Genomic DNA, 18,814 nt, shown 5'->3' with positions numbered 1-18,814 from the left:
AGCGCAGAGGCCAGTGGTCACTTTGCTCGTCCTCCTCTAATGGCTGATGAACACCCACTTGTGTTCTGCAGAGACACCGAGACATTGGCTCGGTGTTTTTTGGGGGCGGGGTTTGGTCTTTCTAGACGTCTGCCAACTCTAGCTTTAAATATGAACGACAGGATGTGAAACAGAACTGTGCAAAGTGAAGTGAGGCGAAGGTCTCAATCATGACTTGTATGGATCATTAAAGGTAGCAGCCAGTTGGGGAGCTTCTAAGAATACACAGGAAGCATCGCTGGTTGGATAAGTACAAAAAAACAACAACCTATGTATAAAAACTGACTCTCAAGATGCAGTTAGGTATACACTTGCACTGCAACTAAAATTAACACTTTTTTTTGGCCAATGAATGAATAGTTGAGTGAATGAATTCATCACCTGTGGTGCACGATTTAAGCTGTGGCTAAGAATTGTGGGTATTGTAGTACAGAGCTCTGTTATTTGAGGCAAAACAAAATAACAAGGAAAAGAAAAGAAAAGAAAATCATAGTAATGTTCAAATAGTATCCTGATCATACTTGTGGCATTTTAAAGGCTACCAAAAAAATTAAATAAAATTGCATTAATGTCTAAATCAATGCACACTGGAACTGAAGCGAGGGCAGAAACAGGCAGCCAGCAAAGCAGCTGTAGCTAAAATGTCTTCTATTGTCTGTGTTCAGTGTGCTTTCAGTGAAGTAAGGAGCAGGAATAGAAGCATGCAGGATTGCAGGAGACGTAGTGGAATGGCAGTGAACTACTGCAGCTCTGCAGTGCAGCATGCACTCAGTGCGTCGGTGTTTCTAAGACCCAGCAAAAGAGGAGAAAATGCTCATGCAGCCTCACGCAAAAATTCAGAATCTGCACCCCAGTAAGAAATGTGATGATTTGCAAAATACTTTCGGGTGTTTTTGCTGATTCAGCTTGAATTAATTATTTTAATTTAGGTTAAATTTTTAGAAATTTATAGAAGCAGACCCAAAAGGTTTCCACAGGACATGAAGGGAGGATGCACAAGGATGCTCTCTCACGCAGTGCTGGGCACCTACAGGCTACTACGAGGAAACGCTCAATAACCATGACCCCCACCCACCTTTAGTCACTACTATCAAACCATCATCAAACTCTGTATCAATGATGCGATGAGACCCTGCACACATACAAACGCACACGCAAAACACCCACACACAAGACAGGGTAAGGTTGAGAGATTCTCCCACGCTGAGAGGGACACTGGAGAAGGCTCAGAACAGGAAATGTTAGCCACCACGCTCAAACACTGTTGGTTAAAGGACACACAGCCTGCAAATAAATGAACACACATACTCTGTAGTTTCCTGCTGGGGCTGTCTCCATGGACGTGTCTCCGTGGGAGGTATGGAGAGGGCTGTGGCAGAGGTATAGAGGACACGTCATGTGTCTGGAGCTTATACCAGTGAGGAATGTCGTCTAGCAAGGCCGTCTCCAACTCTATGAGGATCTGAGGGGGACAGAAAGGGAGGTGGCACATGAGAAAAATGGAAAGTAGAAATCTTCACACGTGTGAAGACATTTAAAAGAAAATCAGTTTCATCCACTCAGAGAATGAAACTTTAGGCAATCATATTCAGTAAATATACAACAAGTTAAATCCTATGTTAGGCAGACTTAGCAAATTTTGGGTGATGGGTGTTTCTCACAGTTCCCCCTGTCATTCTCTCCGCAGACCGGTATTTGAGAAACATGTTTGCACCATTTAATTTTTAAAAACCATTTAAAAACTATAAAAACTGTTTTCACTTTCTTATTGCTTTTAGAGTAACAGTTCTTTTGAAGTTTATATTCTTTTATCTACTGTTTTCTTTAAGTTTGTATTGCTGTTTTGTGACTCCTGTAAGTAAAAAATCCTTTATGGATAAATTATGGTTGCTTGCTATCATCTTCATCTGTAATCAGAAGTGTCTTTAATTTAAAACATAGTAAAAATCCCAAGATTTCCAGTTATGGGATATTGGGAAACATTTGGGAGCTGGCAGAATATGTAAATGATCAATACTTGTCTGAATGAAGTCAGTAAGACCAGATATCTCTCATTTCTTCTCCAAAACAGCTCTGGCCTGCTGTTTCAACCATCTATTTATGAGAGGCAGCCAATGAGAGGAAAGTCTACTTAAGAGCCAAGAGAGGAGGAGCTTAAGAGGGGAGGGGCTAAAACATTGCTTCGAACTGAAGAGCTGGACTGGGAGGCATTACAAGATAAATAACAATTTGATAGCATATTAGTTCATTTTGAATTTGATGGCAGCAAGACAAAAGTTGGGATGAGGGAACAAAAGGCTAGAAATGTGAGGGCAGGAACAGTTTGCAACTAATTAGGTTAAATGGTAACAGCTCAGTAACATGACTGGGTATAAACGTGCATCTTATAGAAGTACAGAGGTTCATCGTGTCCTTCTGCATTCTGATTCCAAAAGCTGCCAGACAGGACAGGATTTAAAACACGTGCACCACATCCTCTGGACTAAAGAAGAGTTCAAACACTGTCAATGCTCAACAGTATCTACACGTTTTAGAGCAATGTATGCTTTTCTTTATATGACATCTACACTGACATTCAGGGAAGACCTTCCATTTTGCATCTAGATGATGCCAAACTGTATCGATTCCAACAGCATAGATACCGCAGATACATGTAGTAGAAGAGTTTGTGTAGTGATTAGGCCTACCTGAGGTTCAGACTAACTAAAAACATCTGGAGCATCATGAAACCAAAGGTTCCACAAAGAAGAACCAGGACTGTTAAGCAGCTGGAGTCTTCTATCGGACAATAATGGGACAACATCCCTGTTCCTAAAGTGCAGCAAATCTAGCAACTGGTCTTCTCAGTTGATCTCCACCTTATTTTTTTAATTTTGAAAATGTAAAAAATACGCTATACAAACACAGGCCATTTACCATTTACATATGTTTCTTCTACTAAGGTTAAAATGTGGATTTAGGGAATTTGATGTGTCTATTACAAGTTTTACAGTTCAACCAATAAAATGGCTTTGATTGGACAGTGGCTGTCACGCACCTCGCCCAGGAATTCACTCTCCTCCTCCTGGACTCGAGGCTGGTCCCACACTGTGATCTCCAGCATGCGCTCTCTGAAGTCTCGCCGATGAACGTGGGAATAAATAAAGGTCTGGTTCCACTTGGGCTCAGCGCTCTTTTTCACCGTTTTAGTCCGTCGTTTACTCTTATCACTGGAAGAGAGAAGAAATCATGGATTCATTCAGTGTGCAAGAAGGAGAACAGTATGGTTTTTTTTATTGTTCAAAATAAAAACTATAGATGAAGAAATACCCGTGAGATGCTCAATAAGTAAAAATGAACACAATGAGCTGACCTCCTATCAGGCAGGAAGTACATCTTGACGTAGGGGTTTCGAGGTCGTCCGTCTGGTCGGGGTGGCAGGTCTATGGCTTGAAGGACGTTGACAATCAGCTGATGGCCCACTTTGTCGTACCACAGCTTCACCTATAACAATGCATAAAGGCAGTTAGCATCCTTTTCAATCTATATCCAGTCAGATGAACCTCATTGTGTTTGTTCCTGATACTCACAGAGAGCTGTCCAGGCAGAACCAGAGGAAGGTCTCTGAGAGTGCTGGGACTAGTAGGGGACATCACGGATATAGATGGACGGTCCATCTTCTGGGACTCAAAGGAGCTGGAGCCTGCTGAGGGATCAACAGAATGAATAATAGGAAAAAACATTAACTGAAAGCACATTTTAAAATATAAAGCCTGTTAAGCTGGTGATATAAAAACTTACTAGATTCTAGAGGAGGGTGGGAGGACTCTGGGATTCTTGGGATGTCTCTGTAAAAAGCAGAAGAGTCACAGAGTGTATACAAATCTTCCCTTACTATATGTCATTCAGCTGGCATATATCTCTAAACAACAACAGTTTCTAACACAGTAGAAGAAGAACAAAACCAGTCAGTCATATTAACAGTGTGGGGAAAACAGCAGGTGGCCAAGGACTGAAGAACAGGTGGAAAAAAGGGGATGTCTTTCTTGGATCTGAAGGATTTCAGGGAAGATACATTGGGAAGGGGCTCCACTCTACTTACTGATGTGCTCTATACACTTTTCTCAAGAGGTGTTTGGACATAATTCGGTTCACAGAGCTTTTAGATAAAGGAGACACATCAAAAGTCCGTCAGAAGGAAAATCAAAGCCGTGGTACTTTAACAATGACCAGTACACATTAGTAACAACAAACGCACCCTATAGGTCTCGAAACAACAATCTCCACTTGAGGCTCAGCCTTGGACTCGAGAATGATGTTGTACACTTCTTTCTTGGTTGCTCCTGGCAACGACTTCCGGTTCCACTGCAACACCTCATCACCTGAAAACAAGATTAATGCTTCTTAAAGTCAAACTGAAAAATCAAATGTCCTCAGTGTGCAGTTAAGTGCAGCGCAACTTTTCTGCTGGGTGCTCCACACAAAAACCCGACGATGATCGGTCAAAGGCTGTATTCAGAAAATGGACATTGTCACCATAACATCACCCTTTGGTAAGAAAAGTCCTTTTGTGAAACTTCAAGCTTGTCTGACGCTGGATGACCGAGGGGTGGACACTTAAAACTTGTCAATCACACGATTAACCACAACCTGTTTCATCCTCGTTTCTGACTTTAATGGAGAAAATAATTTAATTTAATGTGACTTTAGTGTGGAAACAATTTTATCTCATCAATCTCCAGACTTAAAATAAGTGGTTGTCCAGCACATTAATGTGACTTATTGCCGCTTGCATCTTTCATGAATTATCATGAAAAGATCCAAGTTGTCAAATTAGACAAAAAAAACACTTCTGAGAGTTTTCAGAGACTGGAAGGACTTTTTTGCACTTGATGAGGCACATTTCTGTCTTTTTATCTGCCCATTTTTACATGTTTGGTTTGGTATGCCAACCCACTATTTAGCCCACCATAAAGGTCACTGCTGCCTGGGTTTTCTTGTTGGCTCCTTCTTTTTTTCCTGACTAAACCCACAGTGACAAAGCATTTTAGGTGAGTTACGATGATTTCCGACCTGTAAATTGAAAACGGAGCTCTCAGAACCTCCTCAAATGTTTTTTCCCTCTCAGGAGTGATTTTAACACTATGTTCAAGCATAAATAAGGCCCTGGGTTAATACTTTCAGCAGCAGCTGAGTCGCTGTACAGTCAAAATTTACAGCCAGAAGTAGTCCCGTGACCTCAGCACTCCATACATTACTCCATTATTATTCAAATCATGACACAGCGTGGTCAGATAAGCAAAATGTAGCATGAATGATGACTGCTTTACTGCAGAACTGTACACATTGCCTGTTTATACATTCTGTGCTCCCTTATATATGCTCTAATATCACTTTAATCCCAACAGCTGACTGCGGTTGCTTACTTTTGCCCACATTCCTTTTTTTTCCTTTTTTAAAATGCTTTGAAAATTATTTATCAGTGTAAAACTGGCAAAACCAAACTCCTCAAAATAGCACTCCAGTAAAGGTCTGGTATAATGTGAATGCAGCACAAGCAGGCTGGTTGATCGCTTGAGTTCAAGTGGCAGCTCCCACAGACATTACACCAATAAAAACACCAGTATTATTACTATTCTGTAGGCCACCACAAGCTGCTACAAATGTTTAGCATTTTAGCATTTAACAATTTCAATGACAAGCACACTACTCATGCCTGCAAAGATGACAGGTACATACTGATGTCTATGCAAAGGTTGATCTCACATGCATTCCTAGATGAAAGCAATACTGTCTGCAGTTCTGCAGCTCCTGCAAAGGAACAACATGTTCTATTTTTTGTACCTGCACGTAGGTGTCCCACGACATCTGCCAGACTCCCTTTTTTAACTTTGGTGATGAAGGCCCCAAGTCTCCCTGTCTCCGTCATCTTCCCTCCTACCACCTGCACACAAAGATGAGACAGACGTACGATAAGATCAGATGTCACTCCGTCCTCTCCAACACTGCCTGTTGTCTCAGTGAGGACAGATCTTAATGTGAATGAATCCCTGCTTACTTTTAGTCCCAGGAGAGAGCCTGCCTCACGGGGCATGGCTGACCTCTTGCTCAGAGTGATCCGCCCAATCAGGTGGTCACCCTCTTTGGATGGCTGCCACGAAACTGGATGCTAAAGGGACAAAGACATGAGGATGTTTACAAAGCACATTATCAACTGTAAATACTGGTAATTTGGTCATGGGTCCCATGCAACATTAGACTTAATATAAGTGCAGCTATATGTGAGGAAAGGGATCAGGGCAGAGCTTCAGGAACAACCTGACTGGTGAAACTTACATGCCAAACTGCAGGATCTAGAGGATGACAGTCCCAGTCACCTGCAGGGAGAAAGAGTTCGAGAGGGAGGAATTAGTCATTTGTCTAAATTATGTTAAATGTAATTGTGCAGGTTGATTCCAAGCTACAAAAAACTCTTAGAAAGATGACTCAGTGATGCCATTAAAGACTGGGATCTGCTTTAATTCAAACAACATAACTAATGGGTTTATCATCCCATTTCTGTTTTATATGCCAGGGCCTGCCAAAGGCTTTCTTTGAGGTAGGTTTAATTTTAAAAAGCTAAAAATTCCATTTCGCCATCTATAAAAATGTAACTTAATTTACTAAAATGATCTGAATTCTCTTACTTAACAATACTTTAGACTCCCTGTTGAAGCTCCAAAGCTCTTATATTTTAGTATTTAGTTTCTGTTAGTTATATTTTTTATTGAATTTTTATTACATTTTGATTTAGTAGGCTTGCCTTCTCTATGTCATCCTGTATCTTGTCAAGTGTTTCTGTTGGTGATTATCTGCTGAGTTGCTTCCTGTTTTATTTTAACAGTCATCTGTCTCTGGCGTCTTGTGATTAGTTTACTTCCTCAGGCATTGTCTTGATTGTCTTCAGCTGTGTCTCATCGCCCTGCTGTGTCAACTTCCTTAATAATTACCCTCATGACTTGAAATAGTGCTGTTTTCCCTTTTCTTAGCGTCTCTTAACGCCGTAGTGATGGTGTGATGAAGGCCTGTGAACGTGTCGGATCTTTCCAGCCAATTGCTTCACCAGAAGGCAGATCACACAAAACCCTGTTTAACAGCTCATTTTGAACTAGTGACATCTGCTGGTCATTCGATGTGCTCCATAATCTCGTTGCAGACTGCTGATGATCATCAGAATCACCTCAGACCACAAAAAATTCCCGCATCTTTTCAACCGCTCAAATCCGGTTCAAATGACATGAAGCAGTCACGTCATTTCAGAGAAAGGGTTCCTCGTTTATCTTTGGTCATGTGGTTTCTGAAGAAAACAATACAGGTGTTGGGATGGGCTTTATTTGGGCACGCCCCCTGTCCTTGACACAGGCCTCGGGGCTTAAGCATCAGACGAAACATCAAAATTATTTAGCCTGTGATCATTCCCTGTGTGCGTCCTCCCTTTGAGTCCATGTGGATTTAGTTTTGCTTTACGCTCCCATGTGTTTTTTGGACTTTGCAAACAGCTACAACAGCCTGTCTTCTGGATCTGTGTTTGGGTGCTTGGGACCTGCTAGCTGTGACTAAACTGTGCTCAGATGTTGTCTACTGTGGTTGTCGATTTAAAAAGGGAGGAGCTAAAACCCTGTGTTCCAACAGAGGATGACCTAAGTAGCTGCACCACACCCCAGTATAAGATAGATGAGGATTATTCTGAACCATGAATAATGCAAAGCTACTCTAGATTTTAAGAATACAAATATGGAGCTGGAAATGGGCAGCACAGTTTAGTGTGTGTCCTTTAACTTACATGTAGGATTAAAGTAATGTCATTCAGCAGTAACGGCTAAAAACATTCATAATCAAACTATTATCATTTCTCTCCAACTTGGCCTGTCCAAGACTGGCTAAGTTGACCAGAGAAACAAAAGAGTGTCCGTGTATCCCAGCGCTCATTAACACTGACAGATGGAAAGCTAACTGGCTCTACATCAAGACAGAGGAGCCTGGGAGATTTGCAGTCATTGTTTCAAAGCAGGAGTAAAACAACAGCAAGAAAACATCTGATGGCGATTTTAAAATCCTTTGAGTAACTTCAGTTTGAGGTACGTGGGCAGGCAGAATAATTCACGTGATGTTTTTTTGCAAAATGCCTGCAGGGGGGAGAGAAAAGAACTTTTTGGTGGAAAGAGTAGAAACCAAATGAAGCCTATACAATCATGGTTGATGGAGAAATCAGGAAAAAAAAGTCTGAATGACTTGAGCAACTTTAGTGATGCTAACTGGAACACTCGAGAGGAAAAATGCTGATGCCACCGTTTAGTGGATGAGCAAGCTGGGCAGATAGCTCTTTATTAACAGCTCTTTGTAGGTATCATTGTTTAAGACAAACACAGCATGTAAGTGAAAGAGGCTCCGCTCAACTGAAGATTGACCAAGTCCCTCTTACTGTCCTGAAGGCAGTCCTGGCTTACTCTCATTGGTAACTGACTGATATGGAAAAATCATCTGTTTAAGAGGAGCACGTGAGCATCCACGCTATCACCTGACCCTTCTTCAGCAGCTCTCTCCCTAGTCCTTCCAATCCACATCAGCGTTCTTTGGTATTTGTCTGTTTTAGTTTCCTGTTGTGTGGACTTTCACATTGTCATTTTCTCTGAGCCAGTTAGAGAAAACATATCAGCCTCAAAGCCACAGCATCCTATACTTTACTGGGCCTTCATGCAGCCACTGTCTGAAAAAAGCTTTTAGCTCTTCTGTCTTTGAGGCAGCTTTATGCCCGGGTGTCACGTCTATACTCACAGACGGAGCTGTGTGGCTGAGACGAGCATATTAAGGATCATCATACAGCCAATAACTGATATAACTCTCTGAAACATGAGCGTTTGGCTCATAGGGCTTGACCACACATAAAAGGTTTAATACCAGCAATGCTGTGGTAATTTGTTAATAGAGTGCTTCAACATCAGAGTTGAATTGAATTTTATTATCATCATATTTATACGTGGATCCTAATGGTGATACACAAACCCATCTTATCTTTTTTATCACTTTTTGCAAAAATTTAACAAATGTTTCATTCATTATATTTTTGCATAAGTAAAATAACAGAATGTCACCTGAGCTTTTGAGGGCAAAGTTCAAATACGGCTTTAAACTACACCATATGACTTAGTAACTGTGTATATATGACAGAAAATAAGGAGAAACATATTAGAGCCAGGGTGGCACAGTGGTGCCACAGCACGGTCACTTAACTGGAAGAATGCTCTTGAATCAAACCTGCTGCTCAGCCTTTTTGCATCATTTGCTTTCAAGTTCTCTTGACATGCATGTTAGACTGCATTAGTGGCCATGTATTGCATGAACAATGAATAAAATGAATGGATGGACCCTGTTTTTTTAAGATATCTCCAGATCACAAGAGTTACCACTATATATTGTAAGGTAAAGGACATACAATAATAATAATAAAACAATTCAGCTCAACCTAAATGACTACACTAAACATATACATATACATATATATATATATATATATATATATATATATATATATATATATATATACGTATATAGAAAGAGAGTGAGAGAGAGAGAGAGAGAGAGACACACACACACACAGTAAGACACGAGCCCTGGATTGGGAACGTGTCGGTTTTATTGAAATGACTGGTGACTCCAGTCATGTGAGATTTAGAGGAACATTCAAAAGAGACCTCCACTGAAAAAAGTTTACGCACATGGGTTAATCTATGTCTTGGAAGCAGAGCCTTCGTGCTTCCGTGATAATGCTTCTAAATAGCTGACAAATAAGTGCCTTCAAGAGGAGCTTGAAGATGAGTGCTGATTGGTGGGATTTGATGCAGTCTGTAGAACTTTTTAGTTACATCTCAGATCCATGTAATGACACCTAATTTCTTAAACCAAAAAGATCTCTGGCCATGTCTAATTTAAGATGACACCAGCATTAATCTGACAATGCAATGCCTTCCATCGCACAACGCATGCTACATATTATCCTGTGACTTTTTCTTATTGCCAGAGATGGTGAGAGTAAAAGGATACATCCTGTTTTGAGGCCCAGCTAGCTAAAGAGTGTTTAAAACAGCTAATAATCCCAATCCACACCATCTACACATTACCAGTCCCTGAGTTATAGTAAGCTGGATTAAAACATCTGGAACACCATCCTTCTGGGACTGACCAGTGAGAGATAAGCTGATGCAGTAACTCTGCCTCCTGAACCCAAACACTCTTGCGTGGGTTATTTTAGCACAGCCCTTGATTTCTGTTAGTGCGGGGAAATCCATAAGTGCCAAGAAGATAGCAGAAATCGTGTAGCGTGCAACTGCAACCAGGCTTGAATTTAGTCGGTGGGACATGGTTGGCTGTTGCAGCTGGCTGTTAGCAAAGCATTACATAGCCAGCGAGCCACTGACCTAATTCCACAAATCTGCTGGCCTAAATCACAGGGACTCTCCAAATAAATGAGAGCTGTCCTGAGAGCAGCAGGGTTTAGCCACAGCACAGAGGTGTAGATGACACACAGGGATAGTAATGCACTGCATGCTGGGTGGGCACTTTATCCTATCGCTTATCATATAGTTTCACAGTCCAAAACTAGAAAGTGTTGGTTTTAGAGTAATCTTGGGGGTCAAAATATATCTGGCTTTTCTCACATTGTTTGTAATTCCACTACCAATGCAGAATGCAGTGGAAAATATATCTATGAAGTGTGAGATTATGTTTTTATTTTCCCTTATATCTGATCAACAGTGGTTAAAAACTGTGGCAGATCTCTTGTCCGGTCTATTGATCTGTCTGTCCCCCAGAGTATTAGCAGCAGATCAGATTTCAATTAGTCATCAGATCTGCTGTGACTCTAATCTTGCTCAGAGCACGCCGGGCACACAGTGTCGGCATGGTTCTTGACAATGATGACAATACAGGAGAGACCACATTAAAGTCCTGTGTGTTTCATTTACACAGAATGAGGACTACATGAGGAAACAAAGTATGAACGTGTGGTCTAGATAAGACCAGCCAGAGATCATTAGCAAAATATAATAAGAAGACTCGTGAGTGAAAAAGAAGCCTCAACAAGTAAGGAAAAGTTTCTAATGTACAGAAATGGATGGTGGCTAACGGTGTAAGGAGAGGTTCAGCTTAGTAAGCACATCTGCCTGACTGACCTTTCTCGCTGACACTTTCCATGTCCACGTCCTCACAGCTGGTGTACTCGGGCGTGGAGCCGCCCTCCTCCTCTGAGCTGCTGATGGACATCTGCCTCTTGTTGACTCCGCGCTTGCCCTTGTATGACTGTGGAGGGGGTGGCCGCAAAGACTCCGACTGGTCCGAGCCCTGAGAGTCCTTCCTCAGCAGGTTATCCACCCCACCCTTCTCTCTTGATGTCCGCGTTCCGTCTTGGGGTCCATGCTCCAGGCGACTGTTGTTTGGACCCCAGTCTGAAGGCACAGGTCCCCCAAGTTGGGACCCTGATCTTCCCCCTCCACTGGCAGGGGGAGCCCCACCTACAACCCCCACGGTCCTATCTGCGGAGTAGGCCCTGTGATTCTCCATGAGGGCCTTGCGGTCTCCTTCCCCACCTCCACCCCTCCTGGCAAGACGGTTTTCCGGCACCTCTCCTGTGCTGCCTCCACCCCCACCCCCTTCACCAGGCCCCAGTCCGACCTCATTTATTGCAAGATCACTGTGTCGTCGCTCATGCCGCACCTTCGACACCTTGGCGTGCATGCGCATCTCCTGCTCCTCCTTCTGTGGTTTGACTGGGTATCTTGCCAAGTTGGGGTCACTGCGATAGCGGTTCTGAAACTCCTCCTCGCGCCGCTGCCGTTCCCTCTTCTCCTCATCCTCTGGACGCCTGCGGTGTGTTTCTGAACGACCCAGGTTTTCATCCCCGTCCTCGTAGTCCTGAGAGTGGATCTTTTCCAGCCGCCTTCCATCTCCTAACCGTCTCTCTCCTCTGTCTCCGGGACCCATCCGCTCGTCCAGAGATGACTGTGAATGCAACTTGTCTGCTGGTCTCCGGGCAGAACCACGTCCCATGCCTCCCTTACCGTTTTGCTCATGGAAAGAAACTGGCCTTTTCCTAAATGAGAAAAGAAATTAGGTTATTTTATAAAAGCAAATACAAACACAGGAGCATTCTTTGCATGCTTTTTGACAGAAATATTTTGTGCTTTTTATATATTCTTTCTTTTTTTATTTTCAAAATCTTCTTAGTTCAGTCACGAAGGGCTATCAACAGATTAAAAAACTACTAACCAGGATGAGACAGCTATGAATTCTTACCTAACACACCCAAAGAATTAAAACAAAGGGATTGAGTCAAAGACCTCTCAAGACCTGCCTGTGACCTACCTTCTTCTCTGGTTAAGCTACTGCAGACTCAGAGCTACATAGCGGATTAAAAAACACAACAAGGGCTTCAGCAAATTAATATACCATGAAAACTGAATCCTGCAGTACTGCTAGCTTTCACCAATTCCTATGTTAAAAATGAAAAGAGGCAAAGGTTGTAAATAAAGAGGAATCTCACTTTTCTCTTGGGGGTTCACTTTGAGAGCGAGAGCCAGGCATGGTGTCAGCACCCTTGAGAGCAGTGACACCGCCGGGCGGATGTGTCCCGTCTGGTGGCCCTGTGTTGGCGTTGGTGCTGGACGGTGGGGCTTGGGACCTGGAGCGGAGTAGCTTCCTGTCCCGTTGGGCCTCACCTCCCGTGGCTGGATTGTTTAAAGAGGTGCCCAGGCTCCCGGGCCGCACCCCTGACCCCGAAAACCATTCTCCTGATTTGGTGAGAATCTCCTGTTGCTTACGGCACTGGTTGCATACCCACATTACCTGGAAAGGTCGAAAGGGAAGAAGATTTTGGCAAACTCATTTCAAGTCACCTCTGAACATCCACCAGGTCACCAGCAACACATCTGGGCTTAGCACTGAAATGGTTTTTTTTTTTAGTTTGACGGATGGGCAACATGCTTAAAAGGTACATTTTCAGAAACTTTCTTAGCATCTAACTTTCCATAATTCCATAAAAATAGGTGGATTCTAACTTTATCCAAACCCTACCCCTAACTCCAGATGGGTTGTGGGTGACCTGCTTGATGTCAGGAGGCCAAATCTGCAGCATTAAAACATCTGTACAACGCAGGTGAACTTTAATGTGCTTTTAACTTTGCTGGAGCAGAATCAGTTTTTCATAGACATTAAGAGTCTTGCTTGTGTATCAACAAACACCCAACTCTAATATAAAAAAATGCCAGTCCCATACTTGCTTCTTTCCATCCTTTGCAAAAACAAATAAAATATTAAAGAGCACCATGATGTGATAAACTCTGCTGTTTGATCTATTTTCTGTAAACACAGCTTGTTGGAGGCTGTGGTCAGACGGTCCCGTAAAAGATCATGCTTTCCTCTAAAACAGCTCTAATTTTATCGATAATATTTTTATGATTTGAATTTAGAAGCATACCTCAGTTTGCTGATTAATTTAAAAGCAAGAACTGAAAGGGGGAAAAAAACAGACTAAGCGGGCTTCAGCGGCTCCACGTGGACATCATGATCTCATCTACAGAACTGTTACACCTTCATGGGTACTGCAGCGTTCTTCTTTATTAAGATGCATATTTTTCTGGATTGAAGAAGATAATATAACAAAAGATCTAATATAGGAGTTATAAGGCCAGACAATAATAGAGATACAGAGCACATAGAACTGTGATTTCTAACTGTGTCACATGAAAGTTCAAACATTTTTGCTCCATGAGGCCATCATTCTTACAACTGTTAAAACCAGCTACAAATTAAGAGTGACGATTACACCGATTTAAGATAAAAATGATTAAATCCCAGTCTTTATCATCTAAATCAAACCCACAGACAACATCAAATACTCACATGTAGCCATGGCTACAGAATATCACCTCACTTCAACAGCACGAAAAAAAACAGGATTTATCTCCCTCCGTATTTATAATCCCGCCGGTTTATTTTGCGAAGAATAAATCCACCGCAGAGAGGAAACACAGTGGTCCTTTGTATTACGTCGCAGAGCCTTGGCACAAAGTGAAAACAAAACACCTCTGGGACCTTTGGAAAGCCCCAAAATGTTACCCCTCCTTGACAGGCAGTGAGGTGTGCTGTTAGCAGTCAGTTTAGCAGTTAGCTCTCAGTGAGCCAAAGCACATTCATCATGGCCTGATTGAATCCTAGTTGGCGCATGTCCAGACTAATCTAAAGTAAATCAGCTGCCCGCACGGCCCACAGCTGTCGGGCAGCCGCCCAGCAACACACTACAGTCTCTTTCTCTCTGTGTCTTTCTCCACCTCAGCGGAGGGGCATCAGATTAGCAGTGCCCAGTAATCCCATCACCCTTATACAACTCATCATCAGCTGACAATGCCAGCTCACAATTCATAGCTTTTAACCTATAGTGCACCATGCCTCCCCTCCTTAATGTGCATGATGTGTAACATTTAACCCAACAAACATCTGCCAAATGGCCAAATCTTATTATTTTGATACCAAATGTTAAACCAACTTTTAATTGTGATGGCACTGTGGCAATCTTTCTTCAGATCACCTACATCCCAGCTTTTTTTGGTAAGGCGCCAACTGTAATCTTTACTTTTTTCAACCAGAAATGAGCTGAAGTGCTTAAACTTACTCTGCACATGCCGGGTAAGATCGTCCCCGTCTGGGGAGCTGGATCATTTCACTGTGTTAGAAGTTTTGAACAAAAGTTAAACAAAACAACTGATGGTTTCTAAAAAATCCAATGCCAACCTGCAGGACCGTTCTGGTAGATGTTTACGTCTCTGAATAGAAACATCAGTGACTTCATCAAAAAATGCAAAAACGATGTTGGTCCATCTTAAAAAAATAAAAACCAAAAGCCATGGATGTGTCCGGATCCGAATGAGTGGATCTGGTATTTTCACATTGCCGTCCTGTTTGTCTGGGCGCAGCCCTGGTTCCTCACCTGCCCTACTCACCAGCGAGGCTATATTTAAGACCAGCGCAGCCATCTATTCTCCGGCCAGTTCGTCAGCTACCTCATGGTGGTAACCACGCCTCATTGTTTCTTGTTTTTGTGTTCATGCTCTGTAATTTCCTTGTGTCTCCAATTTCCTTGTCAAGTCCCTGCTTCACTCTCCTGCAGCTCAATTACCTGGACCCTGGTCTCCTTGAAGAGTCTCTACACCCCGCCTTGGTTCCTTGGTATTCCCAATTTCTACCAATATTTCATTCTGAATTACAGCCAGGTAGCGCACCGCTAACTCACCTCACCTCCACCTTTTGTTACGCTAAAACAGTTGTTCACCTTTGCGCCCATTTCAGTCTACCCTGACACCTCACAGCCATTCAGTAAAGCGGTAGATCAGATTCTGGAGTTGGGGGTCATACTGTCAACATTCGGGGCCCCAAGGTAAGCTCTAACCCTGTGCCTTCTTGCATTGCCTTACTCCTATGATGTGAAATTATAATGTGGGTGACCAGGAGCTGTTAGCAGTCAATTGGCTCTAGAAGAATGGCGGGACCTGCTTGAAGGAACTGAGCAACCTTTCACTGTTTGGCCAGACCACAAAAATGTAACCTATCTAAGAACTGCTAAAAGACTTAACATCTGCCAAGCCCGTTAGTCTCTGCTCTTTGGTCACTTTAATTTCTCAGTCTCATATTGTCCAGGTTCCAGGAATATCAAGCCTGATGCCTTGTCCTGCCAGTTCCCCCTGTTGGGGAAACCTGCAGTCAGCTGAGACTGAAGAAGTCACTTGGATGAGTGACGAAACGTTTCTCCAACTGAAAATGTCCAGATGAACAGAATCAACCTTTTGAGATTTCCTTACCTGGATGATTGAGCATGCATGAAGACAATGATTGTTATGATTGCTCCAACCACTGATACCCTCTCACAGATCATGGTCATCCATTCCACTAGATTTTGTCACCAGTTTACCTGCATCTTCCTGGAAAACAGTTATTTGTTCCATAATAGACAGATTTTCCAAATCAGCTCATTTGATTGCTCTAGATAAACTGCCTTTTGCCTAAGAGACTGCCAAGCTTCCTGTTGATCATGTTTTTTAGACTCCACAGCATTCCTATGAAGATTCACAGGTTTGGAAAGCTTTCTGCTCTGCACTGCCATGGTCAGCCTCCATTTTCTGAGTACCATCCTCAGTCCAATGGCCAAACCGAGAGGCTCTGGAATCAGCTCTCTGCTGCATCACTACACAAAACCCAGCAACCTGGTCTTCACATCTTCCTTGAGTAGAGTACGCACAGAACTCACTTACCTCATCTGCAACTGGTCTTTTGCCCTTTGAAGCCTCCCTAGGTTACTGACCTCTCCTGTTCCCATAAGTCGAGACTGACCTCGCGGTTTAATCTGGTCCAAGTCCAATGCATCTGGACTTGGACCAGGGAGGATCGTCAGTGCCACTACACAGAACGATTAAGATCTAATGCCTGCTCCCAGGTATGAGCCAAAACAAAAGGTATGGCTCACCGCTATGACATTCCTCTGAAATCGCTTTCCCGTGAACTTGCTCCACGTTGCATCACTAAATATAAGAGATTGAATGTGTCCTCATTCCTGCGGCAGTTAGTTCTCGGACGCTCACTTGGTTGCCTTACCCAGAGCCTCACGACATCCACCTGTAAGTAAGCCCGCAGAATCAATATTCCTCTCTCCTCCTTGCATTAACTCCTCATTCTCAGAACTACAGACGCCCTCTTTCCCAGTGCCTCCATGTCAGAGACTCTGCACTACGTACCCTCGTCGTGTCATTTCTAATCTCTGTGTTCGCAATAAAGTTTACTAATATCTTATGGCTTTTCCGTTTGGTGTCTGCATTTGGGTCCACTCCCATGTTCTGGCCTCAGGCCCCCCTTGACAGGATGATCCATGACAAGGTCTCTGTGCATGGACCCCAGCCTTGACATCCGATCACCTGAAGACTTCAACGTGCACGCTAGACAGTCAAACAGGTGAAGACAGAATATAGACTTTTATTGGACCCCCTATCATGGCTCTCACATCCTGCCTCCATCGTTCTGTCTCCCTTGACAGTTGGAGCTTCTACATCAGTAATGCAGACCAGGACTGCCCTTACAATAATGGGCTAGGCCTTCTCCAGCTCATAAGAGTCGACTAACATTGAGATGGATGCACTACACGGCTGTGTTCTCAGCCCCTTCCACTTCCTCCATTCATTCTACATCATGACTGCTAAGCGCAAAAAGCCACAAACATCATTGTAAAGTCTGACACAGCAAAAACTGTTACTGTTAACATCACAAACGACAAACACAGATAAAAATGTCCCTGGATTGAGAGACTCAGTTCGTCCTGTTGTGGAGAGAGTTGGTTTTTTATCCTCAGTGGAAGTATACAGTCTTGCTTTTATTTTTGATTTCATTTTTCTTTTTTGAAAACACATTATTATTTTATAACCTAATGCATACCACAGTAAAATTTCAGTAAATCATGAAGGCATAAAAAAAATAGATACCACCCAACCCCAATCAGGACAGAGCATTTTCAGCACTTATTGAGCATCATTCAGCACCATCTGCAGTGTGCGTTGCTTTGCAAGTTGTTGCCACTTTCATCCCCAAGCTTTATCCTGAAATTAGATCATCATACAGAAGACGTGTGTCAGTGTGCTCTGGATCCAGAGAGAGACATTTATCAAAGCACACCTCTGTGTATGCTTCAAACCTTGCACCATGGATGGGGGAGGGTAGTAAACAATAAAGAATTTATAGGAACACACGCACAAACAAACACACACACAAACACACACAAAGGGGATGTAATACATTTAATCCTTTACTGGAGTGATTGCACTCTGTGTTCCTAGATAGCCTGAAGCATGTCGTAAGGGGAATTAGTGTGTCAGTGTGTATATGCTGGTGTGTCATTGCATAGATATATACATACACCCGATAATGAGTGTGCGTGAGAGAGACACAGCATGATGTGAGACCCTCCAATCAGCTCTCTCCGTCCATACGCAGCCCACTCTGGTGTCACCACGGGTTCATGTCGCAGCTTGACTGGATGCCGCGGAGTGAGGACGTGTCTGTGCAGATGTGCATTACAGGACTTGTATGTAGGACGCTTCTCAAACCTTCATGCCTGGAAGAGTGTGGCGTGGGCGACTGCCTGTAGGCGAGGTGTGTGTGTGTGTGAGTGTGTGTGTGTGTGTGTGTGCGTGTGTGTGTGTGTGTGCGTGTGTGTGTGTGTGCGTGTGTGTAGGCAGTGTTGTTGTTTCTGTCGTGTAATAATGTCAACCTCCTTCTGCCTAAAAATGTGCTTCTCCATGGTAACCAAATCACACAGACAAGCCAGTGAGGGAAAGGGCTACAAAGCAGTGTGTGTGTGTGTGTGTGTGTGTGTGTGTGTGTGTGTGTGTGTGTGTGTGTTTAGTGCTAAAAGGCAATAACAACAAAAATTAAAAAGATAAAATTGTCACCTGACAGATAACCTGACTGCAGCTTTGGCAGGATTCAAAAGAACGTGAACATGGTCTCATCTCTCCTGTTCATTTCTTCTGTTTCTTTCCTCTTTTAACCTTTAGTTCGGCTTTCCATCACATTTGTTTTATCCTTTCTTTCTTTTGGCTACTTATTTACAACACTCATGTTTCTCTTTTTCTATTTCTTTCCTTGCTATTCATTGAATTTGATCTCTTTCCCATTCTAACCTTTCTTGGCTTCATTGGTTCTGCTCTTTTTATTTCCATTTTTATTC

General features: G+C 42.9%; 1 protein-coding gene across 19 annotated transcripts in view; it reads right to left on the bottom strand.

Annotated features, from left to right (window-relative positions):
- rims1b (regulating synaptic membrane exocytosis 1b) overlaps nucleotides 1–18,814 on the bottom strand; it is an 85,911-nt gene that overhangs the window by 34,524 nt on the left and 32,573 nt on the right. For 14 of the 19 annotated variants that reach the window (XM_085410874.1, XM_085410881.1, XM_085410885.1 and 11 more), the window contains exons 3-14: nucleotides 12,593–12,894; nucleotides 11,226–12,142; nucleotides 6,355–6,395; nucleotides 6,077–6,187; nucleotides 5,863–5,962; nucleotides 4,277–4,400; nucleotides 3,820–3,866; nucleotides 3,609–3,733; nucleotides 3,392–3,522; nucleotides 3,077–3,248; nucleotides 1,348–1,501; nucleotides 1,115–1,171 (exon numbers count right to left, since the gene is read on the bottom strand). In XM_085410874.1, the coding sequence (XP_085267000.1) occupies nucleotides 1,115–1,171; nucleotides 1,348–1,501; nucleotides 3,077–3,248; nucleotides 3,392–3,522; nucleotides 3,609–3,733; nucleotides 3,820–3,866; nucleotides 4,277–4,400; nucleotides 5,863–5,962; nucleotides 6,077–6,187; nucleotides 6,355–6,395; nucleotides 11,226–12,142; nucleotides 12,593–12,894 (2,281 nt within the window). The remainder of the gene's footprint in view (nucleotides 1–1,114; nucleotides 1,172–1,347; nucleotides 1,502–3,076; nucleotides 3,249–3,391; nucleotides 3,523–3,608; nucleotides 3,734–3,819; nucleotides 3,867–4,276; nucleotides 4,401–5,862; nucleotides 5,963–6,076; nucleotides 6,188–6,354; nucleotides 6,396–11,225; nucleotides 12,143–12,592; nucleotides 12,895–18,814) is intronic. The other 5 variants (XM_085410893.1, XM_085410875.1, XM_085410876.1 and 2 more) reach the window with 4 other exon arrangements.

The sequence above is a fragment of the Rhamphochromis longiceps genome, linkage group LG6 (assembly GCF_057381845.1).
Source record: "Rhamphochromis longiceps isolate RC_006_pf linkage group LG6, R_longiceps_female_GT1.1, whole genome shotgun sequence".
NCBI lineage: Eukaryota > Metazoa > Chordata > Actinopteri > Cichliformes > Cichlidae > Rhamphochromis > Rhamphochromis longiceps.
The sequence above is the reverse complement of the archived record's forward strand: the minus strand, read 5'-3'. Positions and strand labels throughout refer to the sequence as shown.